Source organism: Mus caroli, chromosome 10, assembly GCF_900094665.2.
Source record: "Mus caroli chromosome 10, CAROLI_EIJ_v1.1, whole genome shotgun sequence".
Lineage (NCBI taxonomy): Eukaryota > Metazoa > Chordata > Mammalia > Rodentia > Muridae > Mus > Mus caroli.
The window spans coordinates 114,465,251-114,490,746 of NC_034579.1; the positions used below are offsets into that span (position 1 = coordinate 114,465,251).

Consider the following 25,496-nt stretch of genomic DNA (forward strand, 5'->3'; position numbering starts at 1 on the left):
CTGTTTTCCCACAGCATAGAGAGTATTTTCCAAGTAAAAAGGCACGAAGCAAAACAAACAAACAAACAAACAAACAAAACCCTCTGAGAGTCAACTATAAACTGTGGATCCACCAGGAGCACCTGTGGATCACCTTGCAGTGGGTGAGTATTTCATGGTCCCTAGCCACAACTGTAGCTCTAAGTCATGACTTCAATGGACTAATGGGTCCTTTAGAAAGGCTTATTTGTAGACTAACTTTACACCAGTGGTTCTCAGCCTTCCTAATGCTGCGACACTTTAATACAGTTCTGGATGCTGTGGTGACCCCCAACTATAAAATTATATTCATGGCTATTTCATAACTGTAATTTTTCTGATATTATGAATTAGAATGTAAATATCTGTGATTTCCAATGGTTTTGGGTGACCCCTGTGAAAGAGTCCTCTGACACCCGCAAAGGGCTCACAGCGCACAGGTTGAAAACCACTGTTTTACACAGAAATAACTCGCGTTGCATCTCGAGTTAAGGCTGGTTTCGTTCCCCTAGTAAGAATGGGAGCAGACAAAATGGAACCAAAAACAAAACACTCAACAGTGGGCTTTGGTCGGATTACAGTGGAGTAGAAATACATCATTCTTTAATTCCTTTTTGTTTTTATGTTTCTGTGTGTATGTGTCTGAGTATGTGTGTGAGTGGGAATACGTGTGTGTACTGTGTGTGTATATATGTGCATGTATGTGTATGTGTGTGAGTATATGTATGTTGTGTATGTATGTGGGTGTACAGGTGTGTATGTATCTAAGTATGTGTGTGAGTACATGTGTACATGCATGTGTGTGTGCATGTGTGTGTGTGTGTGGAACCCACAAGAGGTTACTAGATTCCCTTGAGTCCCAGGAAGTGACAAGCCACCTAGCGTGGGTTCTAGGGACTGAACTGGGATTCTCTGGAAGAGCAATGAGTGCTCCCAACAGCAAGTCTTGGTTCAGAGGTTCAGTCCATTATTGTCAAGGCTGGAGCATGGCAGCATCCAGGCAGGCATGGTGCAGGAGGAGCTGAGAGTTCTACATCTTCATCTGAAGGATGCTAGTGGAAGACTGACTTCCAAAGGCAGCTAAGGTGAGGGTCTTAAGCCCAAGCCCACAGGGACACACCTACTCCAACAAGGCCACACCTCCTAATAGTGCCACTCCCTGGACCAAGCATATTCAAACCACGACAGCATCTATAAGCATTTAGCCAACTGTCCAGCCCCATTTTTGAATTCTTTACTGTTTTTCAATGCAGGGTCTAATGCATCCCAGGCTGGTCTTGAACTCAATATGAAGCCCCAGGATGACCTTCAACTTCTGATCCTCTGGCCTCTACCCTGAGCACTGGGATTATAGGCTAAGTCACCACATGTCATAATGTGAGGCACTGGGGATCGATGTGGAAGCAAAGCCATAGCCACTGAGTCACATCCCCAGCTCCAGCGCCTGCATTGTCCGTCTGAGTTTGTTCTTTAGACTCCACACTCCTCCACTCTGGAAGCTATCCGTCTCTACATTGCTTCTTTCAAAGCTGTCAATCACAGGACAGCATTCAGTCTGGCCAGTTAGAGAATTCCATCTCCTGGATGGAATACAGCTATTCCATTCCAGAATACCTGAGCCCATACAATGAAAAGATAATCTCCTGTCATTGGGCAAGGATGCTGGCAGGGGATGGGGTGGCACGCAGTAGGACCATGGAGTTACAGATCCTTATCCTAAATCCCACCTGCAACCATGCTGCACAAACCAAACAATGCAGAGGCAGTTGCAAACACTGACCAGTTCTGGATTCCTTAAGTTACATTTGAGAGTCTTGACTGACAGAAAAATCTGTGCTTCTTGTTTTTACTTTACGGAAGCATGAGTCTGAGACAGTCGATGGCAAAAACAAGCATCAGAATTGAACGATTATTTTCCAGCCTCAACATATAGATATATATTTATAATTCACATTTTACAGTTCATCCTTTTAAATGTCAGCAAATAACCATGGTTCTTTCCCAATTCAAGCACTATTTCAAAGGTGATATGTATGTATGTATATATATATATATATATATATATACATATATATATATATTTGCATTAATCTTAGAACCAATGCCACATTCAGTACCAAAATTTTAGACACGACAGAAAGGCAAATGGGGGGTGGGGTGGGATTTCTAATTTTAGAAAGAAATTGGATTAAACTAATTTTCAGGCAAACGTTGCATACTCCTTTAGAGAGAAAGGCATGCAAAAGCCTCACGTTTATCCTCTAGGAAGAGTCTTGTAGGATTCAAGGGAAGGGTGTGGTGAGGAGATTGTTTTCAGAATGAAGATGGCGTTGAGGTCATGTGAGAATGTCTTCCAGTTTAGGTGTGAGTTCAGATCTCTGCCTGAGAGCACACTCCCCTCCTCACTGGACCAGGAACCACCCTTATCTCCTCTCAGGGACCACGCCCACCTCCTCCCAGGGACCACGCCCATCTCCTCCCAGGAACCACGCCCATCTCCTACCAGGAACCACGCCCACCTCCTCCCAGGGGCCACGCCCACCTCCTCCCAGGGACCAAGCTCACCTCCTCGCTTTCGATCTTGAGTGTGGCCAGTCGGGACTGCAGCTGTTGGTTCCTGAGCATGAGCTCCGCCTGGACGGGCTGCTGGGCGCTGACCTGACACACCTGACAGTGCAGAAGGAGACAGTGCAGTTATGGCACCACCGATCAGCCTTAGACCCATGAGTCTTATTGATTCTGGGTGTGAACGTGTGTCTGTTTGCATGTGTCTTCCTGGTTGTGTGCGCGCAGGGTGCGGCGGTCAACTCGGGGTGTCTATTGCTCTCCAGATTGTTTTGAGATGGTCTCTCACTGAACTCAGAGCGTATCATGTCTGCTAGACTGCCTGGCTTGCTGGCAAGCCCCTGGAACTGCCCGTCTTTGTCTACCCACCCCGTTGCCGCCCTTAGCCATGGGGTTACAAGTCTGCCAGGCCTTTTTATGTGGCTTCTGGGGATCACTGCCCACCAAGCCCGCCGGTCTCACACTTACTTAAGCCTGGACATGACATACAGGAGTCATGTCAACTCCCATGATTCCCACTCTTCCAGTTATAAGTATACTTTTTTGTTAGTTTTTTTGAGACAGAATCTTATTATGTAGCCCAGGCTGACTTTAAACTCAAACACTTCCCATTTCTGCTTCCCGAGCGGTAGGACAGACGTATGCCACCGTGCCTGGCTACGTCTTTACTTTTAACAGCCATCCTGAAGCTTGACCTTTAAACAGACTTGGACAACAGCAGCAAGCACGGGAGGCAGCTGTGGCCTGGTGCTCTTGGCGAAGGCAGCCGCTGTAGGAGGCTCTGTTCTGCAGGCAGCAGGGCCTGAGACTGAGAGCCGATGAGGACAGCGTACTTTCTGGATCCTGATGATGGGGCAGAGGGCAGAGGGCAAGGGGCAAAGGCTGATCTGGGTGGATTGTACAAGCCTAAGGAAAGGGGTTGCAGGGCTCTGCAGCCAGGCACTTGTACCTCAGTCTCAGTTCTGCCTCCTACCCAAGCTGTATGACTTCCTAGTCATGGGGCTGCTGTGAGCATGAACTGAGACCATGTATAAGATGCAGAGCAGTCAAAAAGTGCAAGCATCTTTCAACCATGGCTCCCAGATGGTATCAGCTAAATCCCACGATCTGCCACAGGCGTCATGAGGTGTTGGAAGAAGAAATCCTGGGCAAGACGTCAACGGTAGATTTGGTTAAAATGAAGGCATCATTAAAACTGCATAGGAAACAAATGTTTTCTTTTTATCCTCCTTGCCACAGAGATGTTCCTGGCTGACAAAGGGGATCTGATGCCTTCCTTTCACCTCTGTGGGCATTGCCTTCAGGACACACATGCACACGCACGTGCACATGTACATACATGTGTGCATGCACACACACACACACACTTGACACTAACTCTTAAGAAAGAGTGCAAGGTACTCTTTAAGAGTGTGGTAGTTTACAGTATAATCTCTGAAGTTGGGGGACAGAAGGATCAGGAGTTCAAAGGCAGCCAAGGCTACAGAGTGAGCCTGACGCTATTATCCTGGCCTATAAGAGGCTCTGTCTCAAAAAAAAAAAAAAAAAAAGAAAAGAAAAGAATTATATGGCATAATAAATGGCATGCGAAAAGACAACCGACTCATTGCAAAAGAAAAGGGAGTCACCAACCTCATCACCCATGTGAGACTGAAACTCGAATTTCATTGGCGGGCAGAACGCCGCAGGGTACATCTCCATGAACCTCTGCTTGTCACTCCTGGGCTCTAAATTGTCCACAGCATTTTCAATGATGTCTAAGCCTTCGTGTCTGGAGGTTTCAAGGTTGTACTCCGCCGAGAGGTATGTTCTGAGGGCTCTGTTCAGACTTGCATGGTAGCCGAGATCACAGCACTGGACAACAAACAAGAACACCCAGATATAAATGTCAATTCAAAACTGGTTAAAGACCTACGTGTGTGACCTGTGAGCACAAGACTCCGAAGATGATCACGATGTTGGATTGGACATGGGGTTCCTGTGTATAACACCAGAAGCACCTGAGGAATCAAAGAGATGTTCGACTGGGTTCCATCAAAATTGATGGTTTTCACCATTCACAAGACACTATCAAGCCACTGAAAGAACTGACGAACCAGAATGAGGAAAGTGTTCGTAAAGAGACTTGGGTCTAGAATATATAAAGAACTCCTATAATCCAACAATTCAAATTGGTCCGTGAGAAGAGAGGAGTCTCTGGGTAGCGACCAATGAGGACAGCAGAGAAGTGGTTGGGGCAGTGTTATCAAAAGATGCTGGAGACCCTTGGTTATCAGGGAAACACAGAGCAAAACGATAACAAGAATGGGCTAGAGGTGACTCTGCAGTCACAAGCACTTGTTGCTCTTGCAAAGGATATATGGGTTTGGTTGAGAGCACCCATATGGTGGCTCACAACCATCTGTTAATGCCAGGTTAGGGGATCTGATGCCCTCTTCTGGCCTCTGTGGGTACTGCATTCACGTGGTTCTCAGACACACATAAGGGCAAAAACATTCATACACATAAAAATAAATGAATCTTAACAAAAAAGACAATGACAGCAAGCACTAGGAGGAATGTGGGCAAACTGGAACCTTCATACACCATTGGCAGGAGTATAAAGTGGTATAGTCACTTGGTAAACAGTTGCGCAAAAGGTGAAACACAGGGTTATTCCAAGACTCTGGGCTGGGGAAGATGCTTTTTGGGTAGCAGCACTTTGGTGTATAAGCAGAAGGGACCTGAGTCCACACCTCACCACATGTGAAAACCAGAATGTGGCCACACATGCCTGCAACCTTCACACAGTGGGGGGTGTTCAGACAGGACGTGTGCTAGGGACAGCTAGCTCTGGGTTCAGTAGAGACCCTCACTCAAAAGAATTGGATGGAGAGTGATAGGTGGTGGTCCTGTTGTATCTACATGCATATAGACTACACACACATATGCACACACACATGCATACATGTGCACGAGCATACATGCACACATAGATGTACACACATGCTCACAGGGTCAGAAAAAAAACCTGTCCTAGGTATGTATGTGGGATGAATGAAAATAACTTGCCCCTGAATAGTTATAGCAGCTCTAATCATAGCAACAATGTGAAAGAAATGTCTACCAGTCAATGAATCTATAAACAGATTGTCATACAACCATACGTTAGAATAGTATCATTCATCCATAGAAAGTAACAGAATATGAATCCATGTTGCACCATGCATGAACTTTAGAAATGTACTATGTAGAAGAAGTCAGTCACAAATAAGCCTATGCATTGTATGAATCCGTTTTTCTAAAGTAGAGAACAGAGACAGAAGATGTCTCCTGCTGGGGGTGGGGGCGGGGTGGAAGAATTGGAGAGGTAATTGCTGAGGGGTGCAAGATTTCTTTTAGGAATAATAAAAATGTTCTAAAATTGGCTGTAGTGATGGGCACACGTTCTCTGGAAGTACTAAATGCCAACTGTAGACTTTTGGTGCGTGAGCGGAGTGGTATGTGAATTATACATAATAAAGCTATCAAAAATGTAACAGCACAATACAACAGAGGAAGGAAACAATGAAGAATTGCATCCAAGTTTCATTCACTCAACGCTGTGACTGATACAGCAATTTATTCAAACCCTTCTAGGAGACAAATATGCTAAGTGAGATTTAAGATTTGCATATTTTATTGACGGACTCAAGACTAATTCGGATTTGTAGAAGGGAACAGGCTTGAGTCTGTCAAAATACTCAGAAATCCCTTCCCTTTAACTCCCAGCATAAAATTCTTAAATGGAGATGGTTGCTAAAGTCCTCTTACTATAGACAGAATTTGTTTCATACTTGGGGCTGAAGAGATGGTTCAGAAGTTAGGAGGAGTGGGGTTCAAGTCCCAGCCTCTACCTGGGTGGTTCACAAGCGTCTGAAACACCAGCTGCAGGGGAATTCCACGCCTCTGGCCTCTTCAGGCACCTGCAATCACATGCTTATACCGCCACACAGACACAGATATGTAATTAAAACTAGAAGTAATTTTTAAGGAAAGAGCTGCTTTGATGTTCCCCCTCCTCCCTGAGTCTCTTGCGTCCTAAGGGAATATGATTTAAAAGGAGTATGTAAGTCTGGAAATGAGCCAGCCATTACTGACAGCAGAATGTTGGATTTGGATATATGAAAAGGAGGAGAAAGAGGAAGAAGAGGAGGAGAAAGAGGAGGAGGAGAAAGAAGAGGAGGAGAGAGAGGAGTAGGAGGAGGAAGAGGAGGAGGAGAAAGAGGAGGAGAAGAAAGAGGAGGAGGAGGAGGAGAAAGAAGAGGAGGAAAAAGAGGAGGAGGAGGAGGAAGAGGAGGAGGAGAANGGAGGAGGAGGAGAAAGAAGAGGAGGAAAAAGAGGAGGAGGAGGAGGAAGAGGAGGAGGAGAAAGAGGAGGAGGAAAAGGAGGAGGAGGAGAAAGAAGAGGAGGAGAAAGAGGAGGAGGAGGAAGAGGAGGAGGAGAAAGGAGGAGAAGAAAGAGGAGGAGGAGAAGAAAGAGGAGGAGGAGGAGGAGGAAATCTCTTAAAGAGGAACCTTTAAACATAATTTTAAATAGACAAAACCAGGTCATCTCTGTATTGCTCTAATGAAGTTAGTCGATTCACCTTGATTCAATTCAAATCATCAATGGGTCAGGTGCCAGGGATTACACTAGGCTCCAGGCACTTTAAGGCTGGGTCACAGCAAAACACTTCCATCCTAAAGGAAGCTGTTCACTGGCTTGCTACGAAGATGGTAGGAGACGGGGCTCACAGGTACAAAGAGCAGGCCCCCCAGGCCAGGAAGCGTCAACCAGCCTCTGGGAAGGGAAACAGCAAACGCTAATCTGGAGGCTCAGTGGCGGTGCACACTTAGCACGAAGAAGGCCCTAGGTGAGCGTTCCCCGGGCCAGCAGTGAGCACTTTGTCCTTCCAGCTTCAGATTCCAAACTATTAAAATGGAGACTTTAAAGCAAAGTTACTTCAAAATCTTGTTGCTCAAAATGTGATCAGCAGCAATAGCTTCACGAGGGGCTCGTTAGAATCCTGGGCTTGGGATAGGACTCGGCAGGTGTCGGGGCTTGCTGCCAAGCCTGGCGATCTGAGGTCGAGCTCCTGGACCCCCCACATTGGGGAATGATAGAACTGGCTTCTACAGGCTATTCTCTGATCTCCACACATTTGCCATGGCCTGTGCTCCACGTAGATACACAATCACACATTAAAAAAAAAAAAAAAACAAACAAACCTTAAACTGTTTAAAAATACAGACTATTTAGCTCTACCCCTGACTCGTTAATCTGCAGTTTAAGAAGGATGCATAGTTGAATGATTAAACACTGGAGACACTTCCCTAGAACACTCGAGTGTCCAGGTCTGTGACCCTGCCCTTTGGGGGCGCGGTTTCCCCAAGCTGACAAGAAGAGTTGATTATGATTTGATTTATAAAAATCGGCAAACAGCTATGATGTCACAAGCAATACAATTGTGAAATGCAGCAACTGGCTCACTACCATCCGTCTCTGGTGGAGTCAGCTGCGCCCAAATACAGAGAGAATGATTCATTTTGGTTAATTTGGAGATTCTAGGCTCAAGTGAACAAAGACTTCTTTTATTCCTCTTGCTTCCCCCAATCTATAACAGTCCCCTGCAGTTTTGTATACATCAGAGAGGTTGGGGGAAAAAGTAATCATTCTATCTCCCAATAACATCTTATTTTATAAAGACTCGGATTTGTAAAGGAAACTGGCCCCATTTCTTTAATATGTACTAGTGCTTAAAATCAGTCTACTATTCAGAATGAAGACAGCATCTTCCACCTGATCATACGGAAGCAAGAACTGCTGCTTCGCTGTGTAAGTAGTGATTCAGGTGGGAGGCTGAAATACAAAGAGGAGACTGAAACTGAGAAAGGCCTTTCACTCGGGACACAACCTGTGCTCCTTAGAGCTTAAAAGAGAAAGGGTGACTGGAGGAGAAGGGGAGGGAGGGAGGGGAGCAAAGACGGAAGGGAACAGAAGGGAGGGAGGAAGAAGAAAGGAAGGGGGGAGGGAGGGAGGGAGGAAGATAAAATGGAGGGAGGGCAGAAAGAATTCTGACCCCAACTACCAAACCAACTTGGTGATTTGAAGAGCAGCTACAAAGTTTCCATTATCCCCCCAACACTTCACTACACCAAAGGACAAAAGCCCTGTGGGTTTCTATTCCCAGTATAGCCAAGTGGATCCTGTCGGTGTGAGATCTGGTTTCACAATGGCTTCTTAATCAGACAGTGGAACAGACATCTGGCTAAGGAACTCCAGTTTTGCCTAGCAGGTACTTCTGGACTTTTCCCTCCTAGGCGTGAGGTGTCTGTGCGTGCGCATGCGTACTTCTGTGCTGGCTTCTGACAGGCAGTCTGTCTCGGGCCCCTATGGTGTTCATAGGTCCATAAAGCCACTTACTTAGTTGGCGTGAATCTCTTACTTCTGTTATGTAACATTTCCAAATTCTAGATTTCTCAAGCATCCTGAACTTAAAAGGAATAATAAACACGGGGTGGGGGTGGGGTGGGATAAGGCAGGGAGGGGAGAAGGTTCATCAGGGGCTGCTGAGAGCAAGCCTTGCCACAGAGGACTCTCTTTTTCTAAACCAGAAGCTGAAATGACATTGGATATGTTAGGACTCAAAGATATTTGGCTAAAAAGGTCTCAAGTCATTCTATGGTGCTTATGAATTATTAATGAGACGAGAAAGGCCAGCTTCTGCACAGAGAGCTGAGTTATAGCCCAAGCACATTCAATGATGAAAATACATAGGAAACCAATAAACTACTTCATTCACACAAAGCTCTGTTATTCTGGCAGATGAAGAACTCTAGATGAATGCACAACATCATAGACCCAAAAAGTGGGGGAGGAAGGGCTGTTGGAATCAAAAGCATGCATTAAAATAAAAAAACAACATATCTTCAGATGTTTGAAAATCCTAAGCACTGCCAAAATCCAGCATACTAGGAGTTAGTCTAAGAACAGCAGGCTAACCACAGCCCAAAGGGTTGCAACCAGTGTCCAAGGGAAGCTGAGATGAAGCATCAAGGACAATGACAAACACAATCACTTCGTGGACCCCAGCTCCCTGGAAGGCCCCTTGCTTTCCCTGCCTCTCTGCCCTCCTTAAAACAGGACAAGCCAAGGGCAGAAGGATTCTAAAAACAGCAGCTCTCGTGTGCCCACGAGTGGCTTTCGAAGGACGTGAGTCCAAAGTTCCCAGATTAGCAGGCAAGTGAAGGAGTCCCTGCTTTGGAATCTCCGTCTTCTCGTCCTCCATATTTCCATCTCGACATTTATTACTTTAACCCAGAAGCCATAGACACATTTTGTGAGAAATAAACATCCCATGGGGGTCAAGCCAGATACCTTAATTTTCACAAGCACATTTTATACATTTTATATTGTGCCTCTCAGGGTTTCTGAGTATCCTCAGAAAGTTGGCAATTCAATTCTTGTTGCTCTTCTATCAACTGTAGCCAAACGCTTAATAAAAACAAAGTGTCGAGTTTTCCCCTGAGCAATGGGAAGATCTCAATGGTACATCTCCTTACCAGGAATAGATACAAAGTAGGACCCAGGACTGATACTGACTGCTGATAGGTCCCAATGAACACCTTAACAGTCACCTGTTACCTGAAGCATCTCCCACCCACCAGACTCATTCTCTCAGGGGAAAAAAAAATTTTCTGTAACAAATGCAAATAAAATCAAGAGGAATGAGAGAGATCAGACACCATGAGCTCAAATACAGGCGATGCAGTAAATGTTATGGAAAGACTAAAGGGTCAGAGGAGTGTCAAGACTCCAGAAGGAAGCCTGCTGGTCTTTTATTTAGGGCAGTGGGTGTGTAATGTGCACTCGAGGAAGGATTGAATCTTGTAAAGTTCTGCAACAAAGCACACAGGCCCCAAGCAAGGAAGTGCACTGTGGTTTTGTGGGATAGAGAGCTCAGCACACTGAAGCTTAGCAAGTGATGGTAAGGTGTAGATGGAACTGGGAGGCAGGTGGGTACCAATTCATAATGGATAATTACAAATATTCAGCTCTTATGCTAAGGGTTCAGGAGACCTCTGAGAAATTTCAAACGTGTCTGATTTCTGACTTTTAGTACTCTGATAGTCTGGGAAGAGGATAGAGCTTTGGAAGCCATGAGTGTAGGTTGTGGGGATGCATTTCACGGAATGGATGGATGGACAGGAGGAGGCAACACAGGCAGGTGGTGAGGAGAAAGCCCAGGAGTCCAAACTTGTCATAAGAAGTGGGACGTAGGTTTGGAATCTTTACGAGGAAGAGATTGTGGGATTTGCTGATGCATTTTATGGGAGGAAAGTGGTAGCATTTCTTGGGGCATGGAAAATTACTAAGAAGAAAGCTGTCTGTATAGAGGGTGGGAAAGGTCGGGAAAAATAAATATTAAAGGTGCTTAGGGAGTTATGAATGTTCAGAATGCCCACACATGTGTACAACCGCTGACAGGAAAACTGATACACATATCCGGAGCCCGGGGAGAGGATCAGGGCTGATGATAGGAATCTAAGGGCCATCAATTAGATGCTACCAAGAGAAGAAGCAAAAGACAGAGATTTGGGGTCTCACCTTGGAGGCCTTTTGGCATTCAGAGATCCAGAGGAATATGGCCAAGCAAACACTGGAGACAACCACCACCAGTCCTTATTTAGGGACTTCCTTGAAGCAAAAGCCTGTGGCATCTCTGCTGGAAGAAACTTTAAAATGCTACATCCTTCAGTCACCTAATTCGTTTTGGTTTTTAAACACCGCTCAAAAATCACAATGGACTAAAACTATGTCTACATTAGTCTTCATGGTCAGTAGGATGCGTTAACCCAACGAACACAGTCTCTGTAATCTTTCTAATAAGAGTTCCGGTCTAATGGGGGAAATATGGTACCACTTTTTGGTAAGTTTTCCCAGATGACTCTTGATACCACCATGTGTGTGTGTGTGTGTGGGCATGGTCCTGACTAATTAAGGAAGGTGAACTCTGAATAAGTTGGTCTTTAGTGACATGTATGTTCCCAAGAGACAAAAAGATAAGGCTCAAAGTTTTAGCATAATTGATTTTTCAGAAATGATGGCATAAAGGCAGTGGGGGCTATGCACTGCAATCTAACTCCAGTCTCATTCTGTATAAGTGGCCAGGAACGCCACAGCATATACAGCCAATAAGCCAGTGTGTGAGAGATATCTGTGTGAAGAAAACTGGCCAGAGTAGCGAGTTATCTCCTGGAAGTATCACGTGAGAAAGACTCAACCTCCAAGCTTCCAAGGGAGCTGCGACTTTTTTTTCAGGAGAAACTAGAAAACAGAACTGTTTTGAAAGAGTAACAAATGATTATTCCTGGGCAGGTATTTGGTGACAAGGGACCAATAGCATTTTATCATTGAGGAATGCATCTTACAAGTGAGGGTCTGTATGAAAAGAGATCTGTATGGAAATACAGGCCTTTCCTGACAGAAATGGGGTTTTAGTCCCAATTATTTTTAAGAATTCTGAATTTACAGATTGAGGAATTTGATTATTAGGTTAAGGAACCCTACTGTCCAGACCTGCTTGCTTAGCTGGGCATGCCAGCGCAGGTGTTTAATCCCAGCACTCTGGAGGCAGTGGCAGGTGGATGTCCTCTAGTTCAAAGTCAAGTTGGTCTATACAGTGAGTTCTGGGCCAGCCAACCTACATTCTTGGCTGAGAAGGCTCAGGGAGCAAAGTGCTGGCTGCACAGGTGTGAGGCCTGAGGTTAAATCCCTAGAAGCCACACCATGCTGGATGTGGTGGTGAGGGTATTTTTAATCCCAGTGCTTTTGTGGTGAGATGAAAGCCAAGGTGAGAAAACCCCTGGAAGCTCTTGGGCCAGTCAGCCTGGCAAATGCAGTGGAAACAAGACAGTTGTTTCAAACAAAGCAAGGATGAAACCCAAGGTCATTCTCCAACTTCCACACATGTACCACAGCACACCCAAACTCAGACATTCATGAGTACACTCACATCATATGCACACACATGTACACACACGTTAAGAGCACTTGCTCTTGCTGAGGACCTGGGCTCAATTTCTCGCACCTATGTGGTGGTTCACAACCTCCTGACATAGTCCAGCTCTGGGGCACCTAGCCCACTCTCCTGACCTTCATGGGCACCAGGCATGTACGTGGTGCACATACATACATGCAGGCAAAACATTCATACTCATACAATCAATAAATCTAAGAACGGTATTGGCACTGTCTCAGAAGCTTCCCGTGTTGTTTCTCTGAGTCACAACCCCTCCTGGGCTTTTCCCTGGACAAGTATAGACACGCAGACTGTAGAAAAATAAAGTCCTTTTGTGTGAGTGCACTGTTAAAGAGTTGAGACGATCTCTTATAAAACTTGAACTTGTTGCGTGCGTACAAGCAAGTTTAGAGTGTGCCTGGGGCCAGAGATGTCTACTCATTGTTAGGACTTAGCATTGATGTGTTTTCAAACCAAAACAACAACAGCAGCAGCAACAACCACCAGAAATGATACTCAGATAACAGCCAAGCTACCATAGTCTTCACCAAATTATCTGGCGTATCAAAAGTTGTTATAATACTTAATACCTTACATTTATACTGATTAAAACATCGATTTACCTACAAACCTTATTAAAGTCATGTGCTCAATGACAAGAATCATCATAAAATGAATCTATTGATCTCAAAAGGCACAATTAAGACCTTAAGACTGATTCAAGTCCTAGCATGGGTCTAGTCATTTTATTTTTAAGGTATTAGATTTTCCTGCTCTGAAAGGCATTTCTGAAAGAGGAAGAACAGACTTACAAATTCAGGTATTGATGAATAAAGGCAATACTCACTCAAGACAGAAAAATTAGCATCATTAAATAATTTTTAAGTATCCAAAAATCTCCAAAAGATTTTTTTAAAAAATGATTTGAACAGGCCTATGAAAGTTTTGCACTGGTTATTAAAGTTTTTAGCCTTTGAAGTTAAAAGGAGGATACTGAATTAATCAGGGAATCATTGATATACATTTAAATGGATTTATCTGAAGTGCTTAAATTTCATCAAAGTAACCTTAATTTCCTTTAATTTACGTTATTAATTTATACCCTAAGGAAGGATTTTGCTAACGAAAAGTAAATTATGGTTCAGGGTGTCGTCAGCTTCCGAATCACTACATCTTCACAAAATCCAGACTTGAGAGACTTTACAACATCTTTGTCCGTTGTAAGGGGAAAGTGTGTAACTGCACTGGGGAATCAGAGCCACAGCTCGCCAGGCTGATTTTAACACAGCTACCAGGGAGTTAAAGCACAGCTGTTACGTAAGCTGAAGCCGCATCATTCACGAGGTGGCCTCCTGCGAAGTGGTCTGTTTGAACTCATGGAGCCTTTCCTTAAAGGTCTTCTTGTAGAAAACATAAAGTGGGTGCAGAGACACAGTGACATACTGGACAGAGAGGTGACCAGACAAACCTAGAAGCAGAGGCTTCAATGCATATCTGTCCATGTTTCCTCAGCAAGCGTTCTGACAAGTAAGAAAAAACCTAAATAACTAAGGTCTATATTTCCCAAGGGAGGCATCCTGCACGACCCTCAGCTTGGTGTGATCGGGACACAACAGCTGGATTGTTTAATGAAACACAGTTTGGGGTGGGAAGTGGGAAGGCAGCCTGATTATTAAATGAAACAAAGCTCCACTGAGACAGGAAGATGGAAGCCATTAGTGGGGGCAAGGGCAGGGAAGACAGTATGGAAAATATGATTCCATATCTCCTTGTGTAGCCTGTGCACGTGTGTGTGGGCACAGCGAGTCTGAGTTGCATCAGTGATAATCTTGGACATAGAACATGATGATGCGTTTTATCACGGCTTGCAGCATTTAAAATTTTCTATGCAATGTATGTGCTTGCCTTGTACTGATAAAATAATTAAAATTACATATTCTATGGAAAAATCCCTGACTCTTGTCATTTGAATAGGCCTACTTATGACCATCCATCAGAGCAAATTTGTTAGATATGGATGTTGGATGTTAAAGATAGAGGAACTAAAGATTTGTATAAAAAGGCCCTCGCCTCGATTCTCTGATTTTATGACGCAATGACTCCTTGAGATGCATTTATTGTCTTTCATGTCATTTCAGCTGTCCTGACTTCCTCTTGTTGGAGACATAGCAATTTTCCCCATTAATATCATTAACATCAGATAGCTCAGAATAAAACGTACATTGTTAAATAAGCCCACACGACATAAACCTTTGCATAATAATCAAACTCTTTCTTTTCTACCAGGAGGGTCAAACATAATGGGTTTTAGGATCAGTACCATATATGCAAAATAGGATCCTATGAAATAAGCGGCCATTTTAGAATGTCCACTGCTTGAAAAAAAAATCGAGTCAAGGAACAGAAAAGTTATTTTCTTTCAGCTTAGAGCGCTTGGTTTCGGCAGATTCCGACAGGAAACCAACTACATATCATTTCTTTCAAACTTCAGCTTTAAGCCACACCTTTTGGAAACTGTTCACATTTTTAAGATTCTAACTTTTGAAAAAACTGAAAATCACTTGGCACATTTAAGGGTTATCTATTTAGAGAAGAGCCAATTAGAGCTGGAGGTTGAAAGTGTTCTAGTTTGGGGTCTCGGGAGATGGCTCATTAGGCAAAGTGTTTGCTGCTCAAGCGTGAAGACCAGAGTTTGGATTCCTAGGACCCCTACGAAAAGAGCAGGGTCTCACTATGTCCAGATGTCTCAACTGGCCTGGAACTCACTCTGTAGACAAGGCTGGCCTCAAATTCACAGAGATCCACCTGCCTCTGCCTCCCTAGTGCTGAGACTAAAGGTGTGCGCCACTATGCCTGGCTATCTTATGTTTCTTTATTGTACTATCAGCACTTACTTTAAATATGTGCACATCTGTCTGTCTGTCTCACACACGCACACCCAGATACACATATATACCAACTCACTTGTCGTTTGTCTCTCAACACACATTTAAAAAGCACAACAGTATGGACTTCATTTTGTTTACTGACGAATTTCCAGAGTCGAGACGGATGCTCGACGAAGGTTATGTCGAACTCTTTCACCCCAATAAATACTATAAGCTGTAGACTGAGCACATAGCACACATGACTTAAGTCCTCAGCACTTAGTTCATAAGTGTTTAACATGTGCAAGGCCCTCGGTTCTATCCCAGAAACCTCAGCATGCGTTTATAAATATATATGCATTGGACATACTTATCTATGAATGCATCAAGGGACTTAGGTGTAGATAGTTGTGAAATGCTCGACCAGCATTTGTAGGGCCTTGCACTGGATCCCTAGCACTGACAAACCAATGACCCCAAACCAACCCAGAAAAGGCATGCCCAGTGCTGATTCGGTACTTGGTAGGCACGAAAGAAATCCTTTGCAATATGTGGAGCGTTTTTCTCATGTTGAAATTGGCTTAGCCCTGTCCCTTAATTGACTATTAAAATAGCTACGAACTAAGCAAAAAAAAAGCCTGGGGAGAAGTGAGATGGAATTACATCCTCCTATGTTTCAGCTGCTTTGTAGAAACCTTAAAGTTCGAAAATACAGAGATGAAATTACTTTTATTCTGGAAGCCTAAACGGTATTTTTATAGAAGGAATCTAGCATGTGTCTTACAGAAACCAAAGCAGGGCTTCTTCAGAGTGTTGAAAAAAGTATTAAAAACCACCATAAAGTTTCTGCATTTTAAACACAACAACAACAACAACAACAACAACAACAACAACAACAGGTAGTTACCTGACGGAAATGTTTATAACAAAAGAGGAAAAAATGCTCTGTGTTCCTTATAATGTTCTCTGTTATAACGTTATGGCATAAGGTTGTTTCGTGACTTCAGTAAAAAAGGGGACATCACATTATAGAGTTAATAACTAGCAACATTTTCCTCTACCAATGAATCTTTTGTTTAAAAAAGTCTCAAACCAGGGGCTAGAAGATGGTTGCTCTTGCAAAGGCCCTGAGTTCAGTTCCTAAGGTCCACATGGTGGCTCACAACCACCTGTAACTCCAGCTCCAGGGGATCTGCCGCTCTCTTCTGGCTTCTTCAGCTACTGCATGCACATGGCACACGTAAACGCACGCAGACACATATACACATACATTAAATAATTCCATTAAAAGGCCTAAACTGTGGTCCTGAAATAGTGACATAACAACTTGAATTTACCCTCAACAAGTAGAGTTGCTTTAACCTTCTGTAACTTTTGAGTATTATAATCTACTACAAACTATAATAATATGATATCGTAAAACTGATATAACCAATGCAGAGCCATGTGTGTGCCTATGGGACCAGCGACTGCTCACAACCGCTCTTGCTCTGCTCACGTGGGCATGCACGTGGTCGTGTTCTGCAATTGCTACTCCATGTCTTTCTGCTGGCTCCTGGAGGCGCGGGCGTTTTATCTGTTTCACCTCTATAATTTCCTATGGTGCTAGCACAATGACGGGGCCAGTCTGTGTGTTTTTTTGATGAAAGAATCAATGGTGGACTGTGACCGAGGATACATGTTTGGAGAGCTGTAACGACTGCTTTTTTACAGTATCTCCTATGACTAATGTGGCTTTCCTGCACTCTGTTTAGCGTCACTGGATTTACCATGACCGTAATAAAGAAGTCACCGTGAACTCATTTCCTCTACATCTGTCTTCTCTGCTTTGCATTTCAGAGGGTAGGGATAGAGGCGGCCCAGCATTTAAGAACACTGGGGCTCTAGGTGGAAGACCGAGATTCCTTCCCATCACCCATATGGTGGTCCACAGGTGTCTATATCTCTAGTTCCAGGGGATCTGATGCCTTCCTTTGACCTTTGAGGGCACCAGGCTCACACATGCCGGCCATGCATACATGCAGGCAAAACCACTCATGCATATAAAAACAAATACTGAATTTCAGATAGTAAGGACACTACGTGTGTTGTGGCCTCTTCGAGTTTCTTGTTTTATTTTGCTTTCTGGGTGCTGGGGAATCAAACTCGGGGTATCCCACAAGCTAGGGTTGTGATCTACTGCTCAAGATCCCAGCCTCAGTAAGTTCGAATCAATGCATACAGTCAGTTCTGTGGTACAGCATAATTTCAAAGCCACACTGTATTCTCTCTGGCTGAGTCTACCAGGAACACAGCTTCACACCTCACGGAAATTCAACAATTTGCTTTTATCAGCTTTAGGGCCGAGCTTTTTCACATGCATCTCATAGTTGATCCTTTTTCTTGAGCATTACACAAAATGAGCGACTCCAACGAATGCTGGCACTTTCCTCACTACTGAACGACAGCTGCCGTATCTAAGCCTTCGGGTACTTACGTCGATTAAGTCTGAAAGATCATGGATGTAGTACTTGAACACAGAGGCGTTGGTTGCTTCAAGTGTTAGGAGATACTCATTGCGGGCTTTGATCGATTTCAGCTTATTTTCTGAATATTTTGCTTGTCTCTGGGAATGAAGAAGACATGGGCATCAGGAGAGAAAGCAAAGTCATTTCGACGAGACAGAAACACACACAGATTTCCATTAATCTCAGCAATTTATTCCACATATAAAAAACGACCCTTTAGGTCCTTGGTGGAAAGTCCATTTCGAATGTGATTTAAATAACAAACTCAAGTCCGTCCCCCCCCCCCCCCCCCCCCCGCCCCGGATCTGGGAAGAGCAACCATGCATTTGGGCTCTGGGCCCATTTTCACCAAACTCTCTTTGTTAAAATCCCAGTTCTCTGGATTTGCACTGAATACTTGGCACTCACCACAAAATGATGTCCAGCTGTTATGACATAATTTTTTATGTCTTAAACAATCCTCGCTCCCATGGGAGGAAATGCACGTCTTCTCGTAGTGATTCGCCATGTGTGTCTATTGCTGCTGTTATCAGGGCTTTGGGGACGGTACTGTCTCCTCAGACAAGGATCCCAGGGCTCTGGAATTTATTTCTAACCTACCTTTTCCTTCATTTTTTCAATTTTCTTCACAGAGCTCCGCCGCTGATGCCTCTCTTCCAGCCTAATGTGGAAGACCGGGTCGCCGGATCTCCCGATCTGCTTCTCCTCTTGTTTCTCGGCTTCTTTCAGCTTACTCTCTGCACTGATGCTCTCTGAGTGGTACATGTGGTAGGTTTTCATCACCTGTGGGAAAAAAGGACCCAAATTGTTAAAAACATGTCTGCCCATGGCTTTCAGAGTGAATGGGATCCGTATAAGGTGTGCATGTTAAAAATATCACCGGGGGTGGGGTGGGGTCGGGGGGGAAGGGGAAAGCCAGACTGTTAGTAAAATAGATGAATTATGGTCTCCTGCTTCCACATAAGCCAAACAAATATGCAGATTCACCTGCCAGAGAGAGACACATGGGGGACCATCTCTGATAACAATCGACTTACAGAGGCTTATGTGTGCTTCTCAACGCACTCGCAAAATTCTCTTAAGTGCAAAAGTGTTTAGCATTATGAATTGGAAGCATAAGCCGTCTATTCATGGATAAGTTTTAGCCTAACCCGAACTCCACATTAGTAGATTCCTTAAGGAATGTTCTTTAACAAAATCTATTTGTCAAAATACCAACATGAATACGAGGGTTCATACATAAGTTTTGTATAAAAATGGGTTTTCTGATCACAAAGTAATACTTTATATTCAACGTAAAAAAGTAAGTGGCATGGAAAAGGGCTTAACAAAATAGATGGAAAACAAGACCGGTACTAGTATACAGTCTTTTGCCTGTGATCAAACATACACATACCCTTCATTTTAAAATGCGACATATTATTTACCCAGTTAAAGTTTGGGATCAACCAATATGTACATTTTAAGGTGTCTTAAAATAAATATATTGTGGTGCAGAATTTGTTAGAATGGGTGCGGGGAGATGAGCATGCTTGCAAGTGTGAGTGTGTGTGTGCTTGTGAGTGTGTGTGTGTGTGCTTGTGAGTGTGTGTTGTGCAGTCATGTGTATGTGTAGTCATGTAGAGGCCAGAATCGGGTGGGTGTTTTTCTTTCATGTGTTTCCTGCCCTTATTCTTTTAAGACAGTGTTTCTTACTAAACCTACAATTCATAGACTTGGGTAGGCTGACTGGCCGATGGGCTTTAGGGATCCGCTGCCCCAGCCCTCCTCCCTCCTGTGAGTCCCCCCCTCCCCTCGTCCTCCTCCTTCCCATGGCTGCCCTCCTCCCTCCCGTGGCCAGCCTTTTAAGATTTGCATGAGTTCTGGGGTCTGAACTTCGGTACTCATGCTTGCACTGACTGAGTCTTCTCTCCATCCTGAGTCACCGAATGTTCCTCTAACATGTAAATTTGAGCCTGTACAGTGTTCCTGAATGACTGTGCATATGTAATCTGTTGGCTGTGTTAGGATCAGGCTACACTAAAACCCTTGGTGTGCAGACTGTCTTGGGAACAATACAAGCAATTAGTGTGTCAGTAAAACTGCAGGACATTTATGTTTTAGAACATTATGTTATGGAACATGAAGGTTTTATAATACATTTTTTCTCTAGGTACAATAGACTCATATACTAAATCTTCAATTATTAAAACCTTTGGTTATATGACTGCTACAAAAATGTTCATGGACAAACATGTATCCTATTTCCTGGGACAGTTTTCCTAAGGTAAAACCATAGTCTTAGAGAACACATACTTTTTTTTTTTCTCTTTTTTTGTGACTTTGAAATACACTGCTAAGTGTATACTCTTTAATTAAAAAAAAATAAAACAACAACAAAAAACCAAGCCAATCTCTAATCTCTCAAAGTACTGTAAATAACTAGCCTAGCTATTGAATAAGTATCTTCCTGGATAATAAAGGTATGCATTACAATTTAAATTAAAAACTTTTTATTTATATTTATTTGTTTATTTGTTTGTTTGTTACATGTGCAGCCGCCCAAAGAGGCTGGTGGCATCAGATCTTCCTGGAGTTAGAATTGTAGGCAGGCATAAACTGCCTTTTGTGGGTGCTGGGAACTGAACTGGGGTCCTCTGCAAGAGCTGTAAGTGCTCTCAACTAGTGCGCCTGCTCTCCAGTCTTAGCCTTAATTACCCCTTTAATATCTATTTATAATCTCTGCACTCCTACCTATAGAAGAATAATAGTAGTCAAGTTTTAAGAAATTTCCCCTGAAAATGATAGTTTTTTTCCATATAACTTCAACATGTAGGGTTAGGTATCTGGGGGAACTCTGAAGCCTTGTACTTTGTGCACAACTGTATTCACTAAGAGAAACAACGCATTTAGGCGTGGCACTCCACAGCGCCTGGGATGGGTCTGCAATCAGAGGGTAGATTTTATTTCACTTGTAAATAACAAAGCTATCCAGATTCGATTGTGTCACTGAGGTGTACCTGTTAAGAAGTTGAGGCAAAAGCAATGCTTTAAAGTAATAAGCCATCCTTTTCTCATTTGGAAAGATGGGTTTTTAAAATAGGCTGAAACCTGGATTAGAATAAATGAATTCATTTAACTTGAGTCGTGCAAAACTGCTATTCTCTGGGTTAGCAGGAAAGGCAGGAATCGAACACGTTCCTGTGGCCCGACAGCACGCTCTTGGGATGGGTGGAGGAGGGCAGCCTGGGGCTGGCGAGGAATCTTCCTTTCCGTGACTGCGGTCATCTCTCTAACCGTGTAAAGTCAGTAAGTAACAGCGAACTGGAGGAAAGCTTGGCTACACAGTACCGCAGCTTCTGCTGAGCCGTGGGCTATTGGAAAGTTGTCTGGTTTGGGTAATTACTGGGTCTGGAGGGGGCCCTGGTTGGCCTCTCTAGTTAAAGGCAAAGAAAATAGTATCAGGAAGCGGCTGGCAGCTGGAGAATGAGAAGGGAGTAACCCTGCAGCTGGCCAAACAGCAGTCAATGATCTACTACACACCTTGCCTTACAAGGCTTGCCTCTGTTTATATTCCCTGCCTGGGGCAAACCCACACACCATTTAGGCCTCCGGTGCCAGTTCTATCTTAGAATGACAGGAACCAGCATCCCACACATGCACACACGCTCCACTTGGAGTTGCTCAGCTCTCTACTTTCCTTGCTAATATGAAGCTAGAAATAACAACATCTACTCGGCTGGAGGGAGACACAGCCCAGACAGCAGTGGGCATCTGAGAGTTTCTTTATAATCCACCACTAAGAAAAAGACCTGCACTCCTAAGTCTTGTGCTATTTGGCTACTGAGGGTGGGGATAAACCAGCAATTTGCACAAACTAAGTCTAGTGTACAAGCAAGTAGACTGAGCCACCTGCCAGGGTGATGTGTGTTAAGAGGAGCGCATTTGAGTCTGAACTACTATAACATAGCATATATTGAGGGCAGGCGTTGTCAGACCATATCATACCGCAGCGGGGGCTTAGTCTGATAGACAGCTCAGGGTTACTTTACTTAGTCCAGTAAATAACTTCCTTTGTTTGGTTTTCCAGTTCGATTTGGGATTTCTGCTCTTCTTTAAAATGTTAAGATGGTTGAATTAAAAAAAAAAAAAAAAAAAGATTGGGAGAAAAAAAAAGTCCTCAAAACCTTCTGAGAATTTCTAATTGCAGATAATTCTGAGAATTTCTAATTGCAGATAATGAACACAAGTAGAAGTTGCATGATCCAAAAGGTAAGTTGACAGAAGTCAAATGCCTTTGAAATGGCACACAGACTCTCCTGTTTTTCAGAGGGGGAAAAAGAGCCTTTATATTTTTGAGGTACAGTTGAAACCTGTACTACGAAGGGGAAAAAAAATCGACGTCTCCTTCAGCGAATGCAAGCACATCCTTTGCATTCCAAATGGCCCCATGGGCACATCTCCATCCCAATGTAGTCTCAGAGCACATTTTCCGATTTGGATCCTTTCCTGCTAACAGTTCATGCATAATTCTCCACACAGGATCCTCGATTATCATTCCTGAATGGCAGGAAAAGTAGAGTCCAGGAGAAAGCGACCCTCAACAGGAACTGATTTTTATTTCTATATAATTTGTGTATAGGTGTGTGTCTGCTGTGTGTGTGTGTGTGTGTGTGCACGCACATGTGTATGGCATGTGTATGTGCAGGTGGACACATGAAGACCAGAGGAGGCATCCAGTGTCCTGTTCTATTACCTGCGTCCTATTTCCTCGAGACAGGGGCTCTCGGGAAATTTGGAGCTTGACCGGAAGGCAGAAGGAAGACCTCTGTTCCCCCGCAGTGGAGGGTTATAGGCACATGTGTGACCACACCTGAGATTTTATGTGGGATCTAGGGATTTTTACTCAGACCTTAGCCACGGAGCCATCTCCCCTGGCCCTCATTTCGGGGAATGTTCATGAGACAGGGGAATTTTCCATCATACCCTTTGCACTGACACTGTTGATTGGTCTCATGTTGAAAGGCCCATGCCATTTAACCAATACTACTCATATATTTTAAGTCATAATAATAATAATTAAAATACCTGAGCTGTATTTTAATATTCTATGAGAAATTATTACACATCTGAAAACTGCATGCATGTTGGGGAAAATCAGCGGATTTAAGCTATAGTTTCTACTTTTTGACTTGTGGCTCGGAAGTGAAAAGGCACAGATTGGAAGGACGGATCACTAACTACTAAGCGTGAAGACCATTTAATACCCCACTGACCTTATACAGCTATTGTGGGTTTCAAATTGTGTGCCAACAAGTACTAAACTTCACTGAGCATAGCACATATGTGTATGCCATATTTATAGCACATCGCCATCAGTTCAGAGAGATGCACATACACGTATGTGTATTTGGTCTACTAAGCATTATTAAATGCTCACGACCCGATAGACATTGCTTTAAGCACTTTGCTAATCTTCCTAGGCACTATTATGGGATAGGTGTCTTTCTTTTTCTTCCTGCTAACATTCTGACCCATCCTCCAAGGTGACCTTAAATCCCATTTCCTGTTCTATGGGCAGAGAAATCTTTTTCTTCCAACTATCTAGAGCCACTTACTGACGGCACACAGACTGCCTACCATGGGCCACAGGGTTCCATGTGCCATCTGGTACCAGGGCCTTTCTTGTAAAGTCAGATAGGATTCCAACAAGTGAATCCCGTGTGCCTTCAGATCCTTAGTTCTATTTCAGAAACAATGGAGCCAATGGAGACGTTCGATGAATGAAGGGCAGGAGCCCCTTTTGTAGCTTGCTCACTCATTTCATGGGTGCTCATTAAATGTTTAGTATGTGCCTGCCTGAATATTTTCATTCCTGGACCCGATTTCGCACCTGAGATTAGACCAGGGTTAAGACAAATGTTTCAAAACCGCCCGTGAAAGGTGGTGTGTCCATTACTTTTCTGGTGCTGCGATAAAACACCATGAGCAAAAGAGAATGATGGGAGAAAAAGTTTAATTTTGCTTAGGGTTCCGGAGAGGTAAGAGTCTATGATAGCGGGAGAGACACAGCAACCAGCCATGCATGGAGGCAGGAGCAGAGGTCGCAGGGATCACAGCTTTAACCTCAAGCACAAATAAGAGAGAGGGAGGGAGGGAAAGAGAGGGAGAGGGAGGGGGAGAGGGAGAGAGAGAGAGCGAGCACAAGTATGTGATAGGAAGTGATAGGAAAAGCTGACCACCAGTGTCATCTCTGGCAAGACAGCATCTCCCATAACCTCTCCAAATAAAGCCACCACCCAGGAATCGCATGTTTAAATGCCTCAGCCTATGGGGGTGGCGGTATGGGAAGTTTTGACCCGGTGGGGTAGAATGTGTAGTGGCTTGGCAGGGGAAGAGGATGACGTTGAATATCCTCATGACAGTGTTTCCTAACTCCACAGCCCCCTGCTGAGAAACAGGTTTTGGCATTTTGTGTCAACAACTTAAGGTAGGGGTTTATTTTTTTAGAGCACACACCCTTATACACATTCACACAAACTCACACTCACCATACAATTACATATCCATCATATACTCACACACATAAGCACACACTCAAATACACATACACACACTGACACACATGCACATCCACACACTCTCACACATACACAACCACACACACACACACACACACACACACAGAAACACATGCACATTCACACACTTATATACTCACACACATTCTCACACATACACAACCACATACACACTGTCATACACACTCTAACATATACACAGTCACACACACTGACACACACAGACACAGACAGACAGACACACACACTCATACACATATACACTCACACACACTCACATTCACCACACACAGTTACCATATACTCACACACTTAACACACACTCACACATATACACTCACACACACTCACACTCACCACACACACTTACCATATACTCACACACATATACACTCACACATACTCACACTCACCACACACACTTACTATATACTCACACACATACTTAAACACACACTCACATACACACATACTGGCACACATATACACTCTCACATACTCTAACACACACACCATCACACACACTCTCACACATACACAGACATACACACACCATCACACACACTCTCATGCATACGCAGTCACATACACAGTCACACACGGTGTCACATACAGACACATAAGACATACAGATATACACGCTGTCACACACAGACAGAGAAACAGACAGACAGATAGATACACACATACACACACACACACACACACACACACACACACGCCACTCCAATTGTAACTGACTTTCTCAAGTTGTCATTCTATCAGCACCATCAGGGTGGAAGACATCGCTGTTATTTCCCAGGAAGCATTGTGGTACAAGGTGAAGGAGAACCACTTTGGCACCTCCGGCAACTACAGCTGAGAAGCCTGGCTCCTCCAGGAACTTATAGTGCTTCAGCCTGTCCTTGAGTCTGTCCTTGAGTCTGTCCTTCTGAGTACTGCAGCTCCTCATAAAGGA

General features: G+C 43.9%; 1 protein-coding gene across 2 annotated transcripts in view; it reads right to left on the minus strand.

Annotated features, from left to right (window-relative positions):
• Srgap1 (SLIT-ROBO Rho GTPase activating protein 1) overlaps positions 1–25,496 on the minus strand; it is a 267,065-nt gene that overhangs the window by 65,649 nt on the left and 175,920 nt on the right. For both annotated transcript variants that reach the window (XM_021173834.2, XM_021173833.2), the window contains exons 5-8: positions 18,579–18,761; positions 17,948–18,076; positions 4,216–4,437; positions 2,584–2,685 (exon numbers count right to left, since the gene is read on the minus strand). In XM_021173834.2, the coding sequence (XP_021029493.1) occupies positions 2,584–2,685; positions 4,216–4,437; positions 17,948–18,076; positions 18,579–18,761 (636 nt within the window). The remainder of the gene's footprint in view (positions 1–2,583; positions 2,686–4,215; positions 4,438–17,947; positions 18,077–18,578; positions 18,762–25,496) is intronic.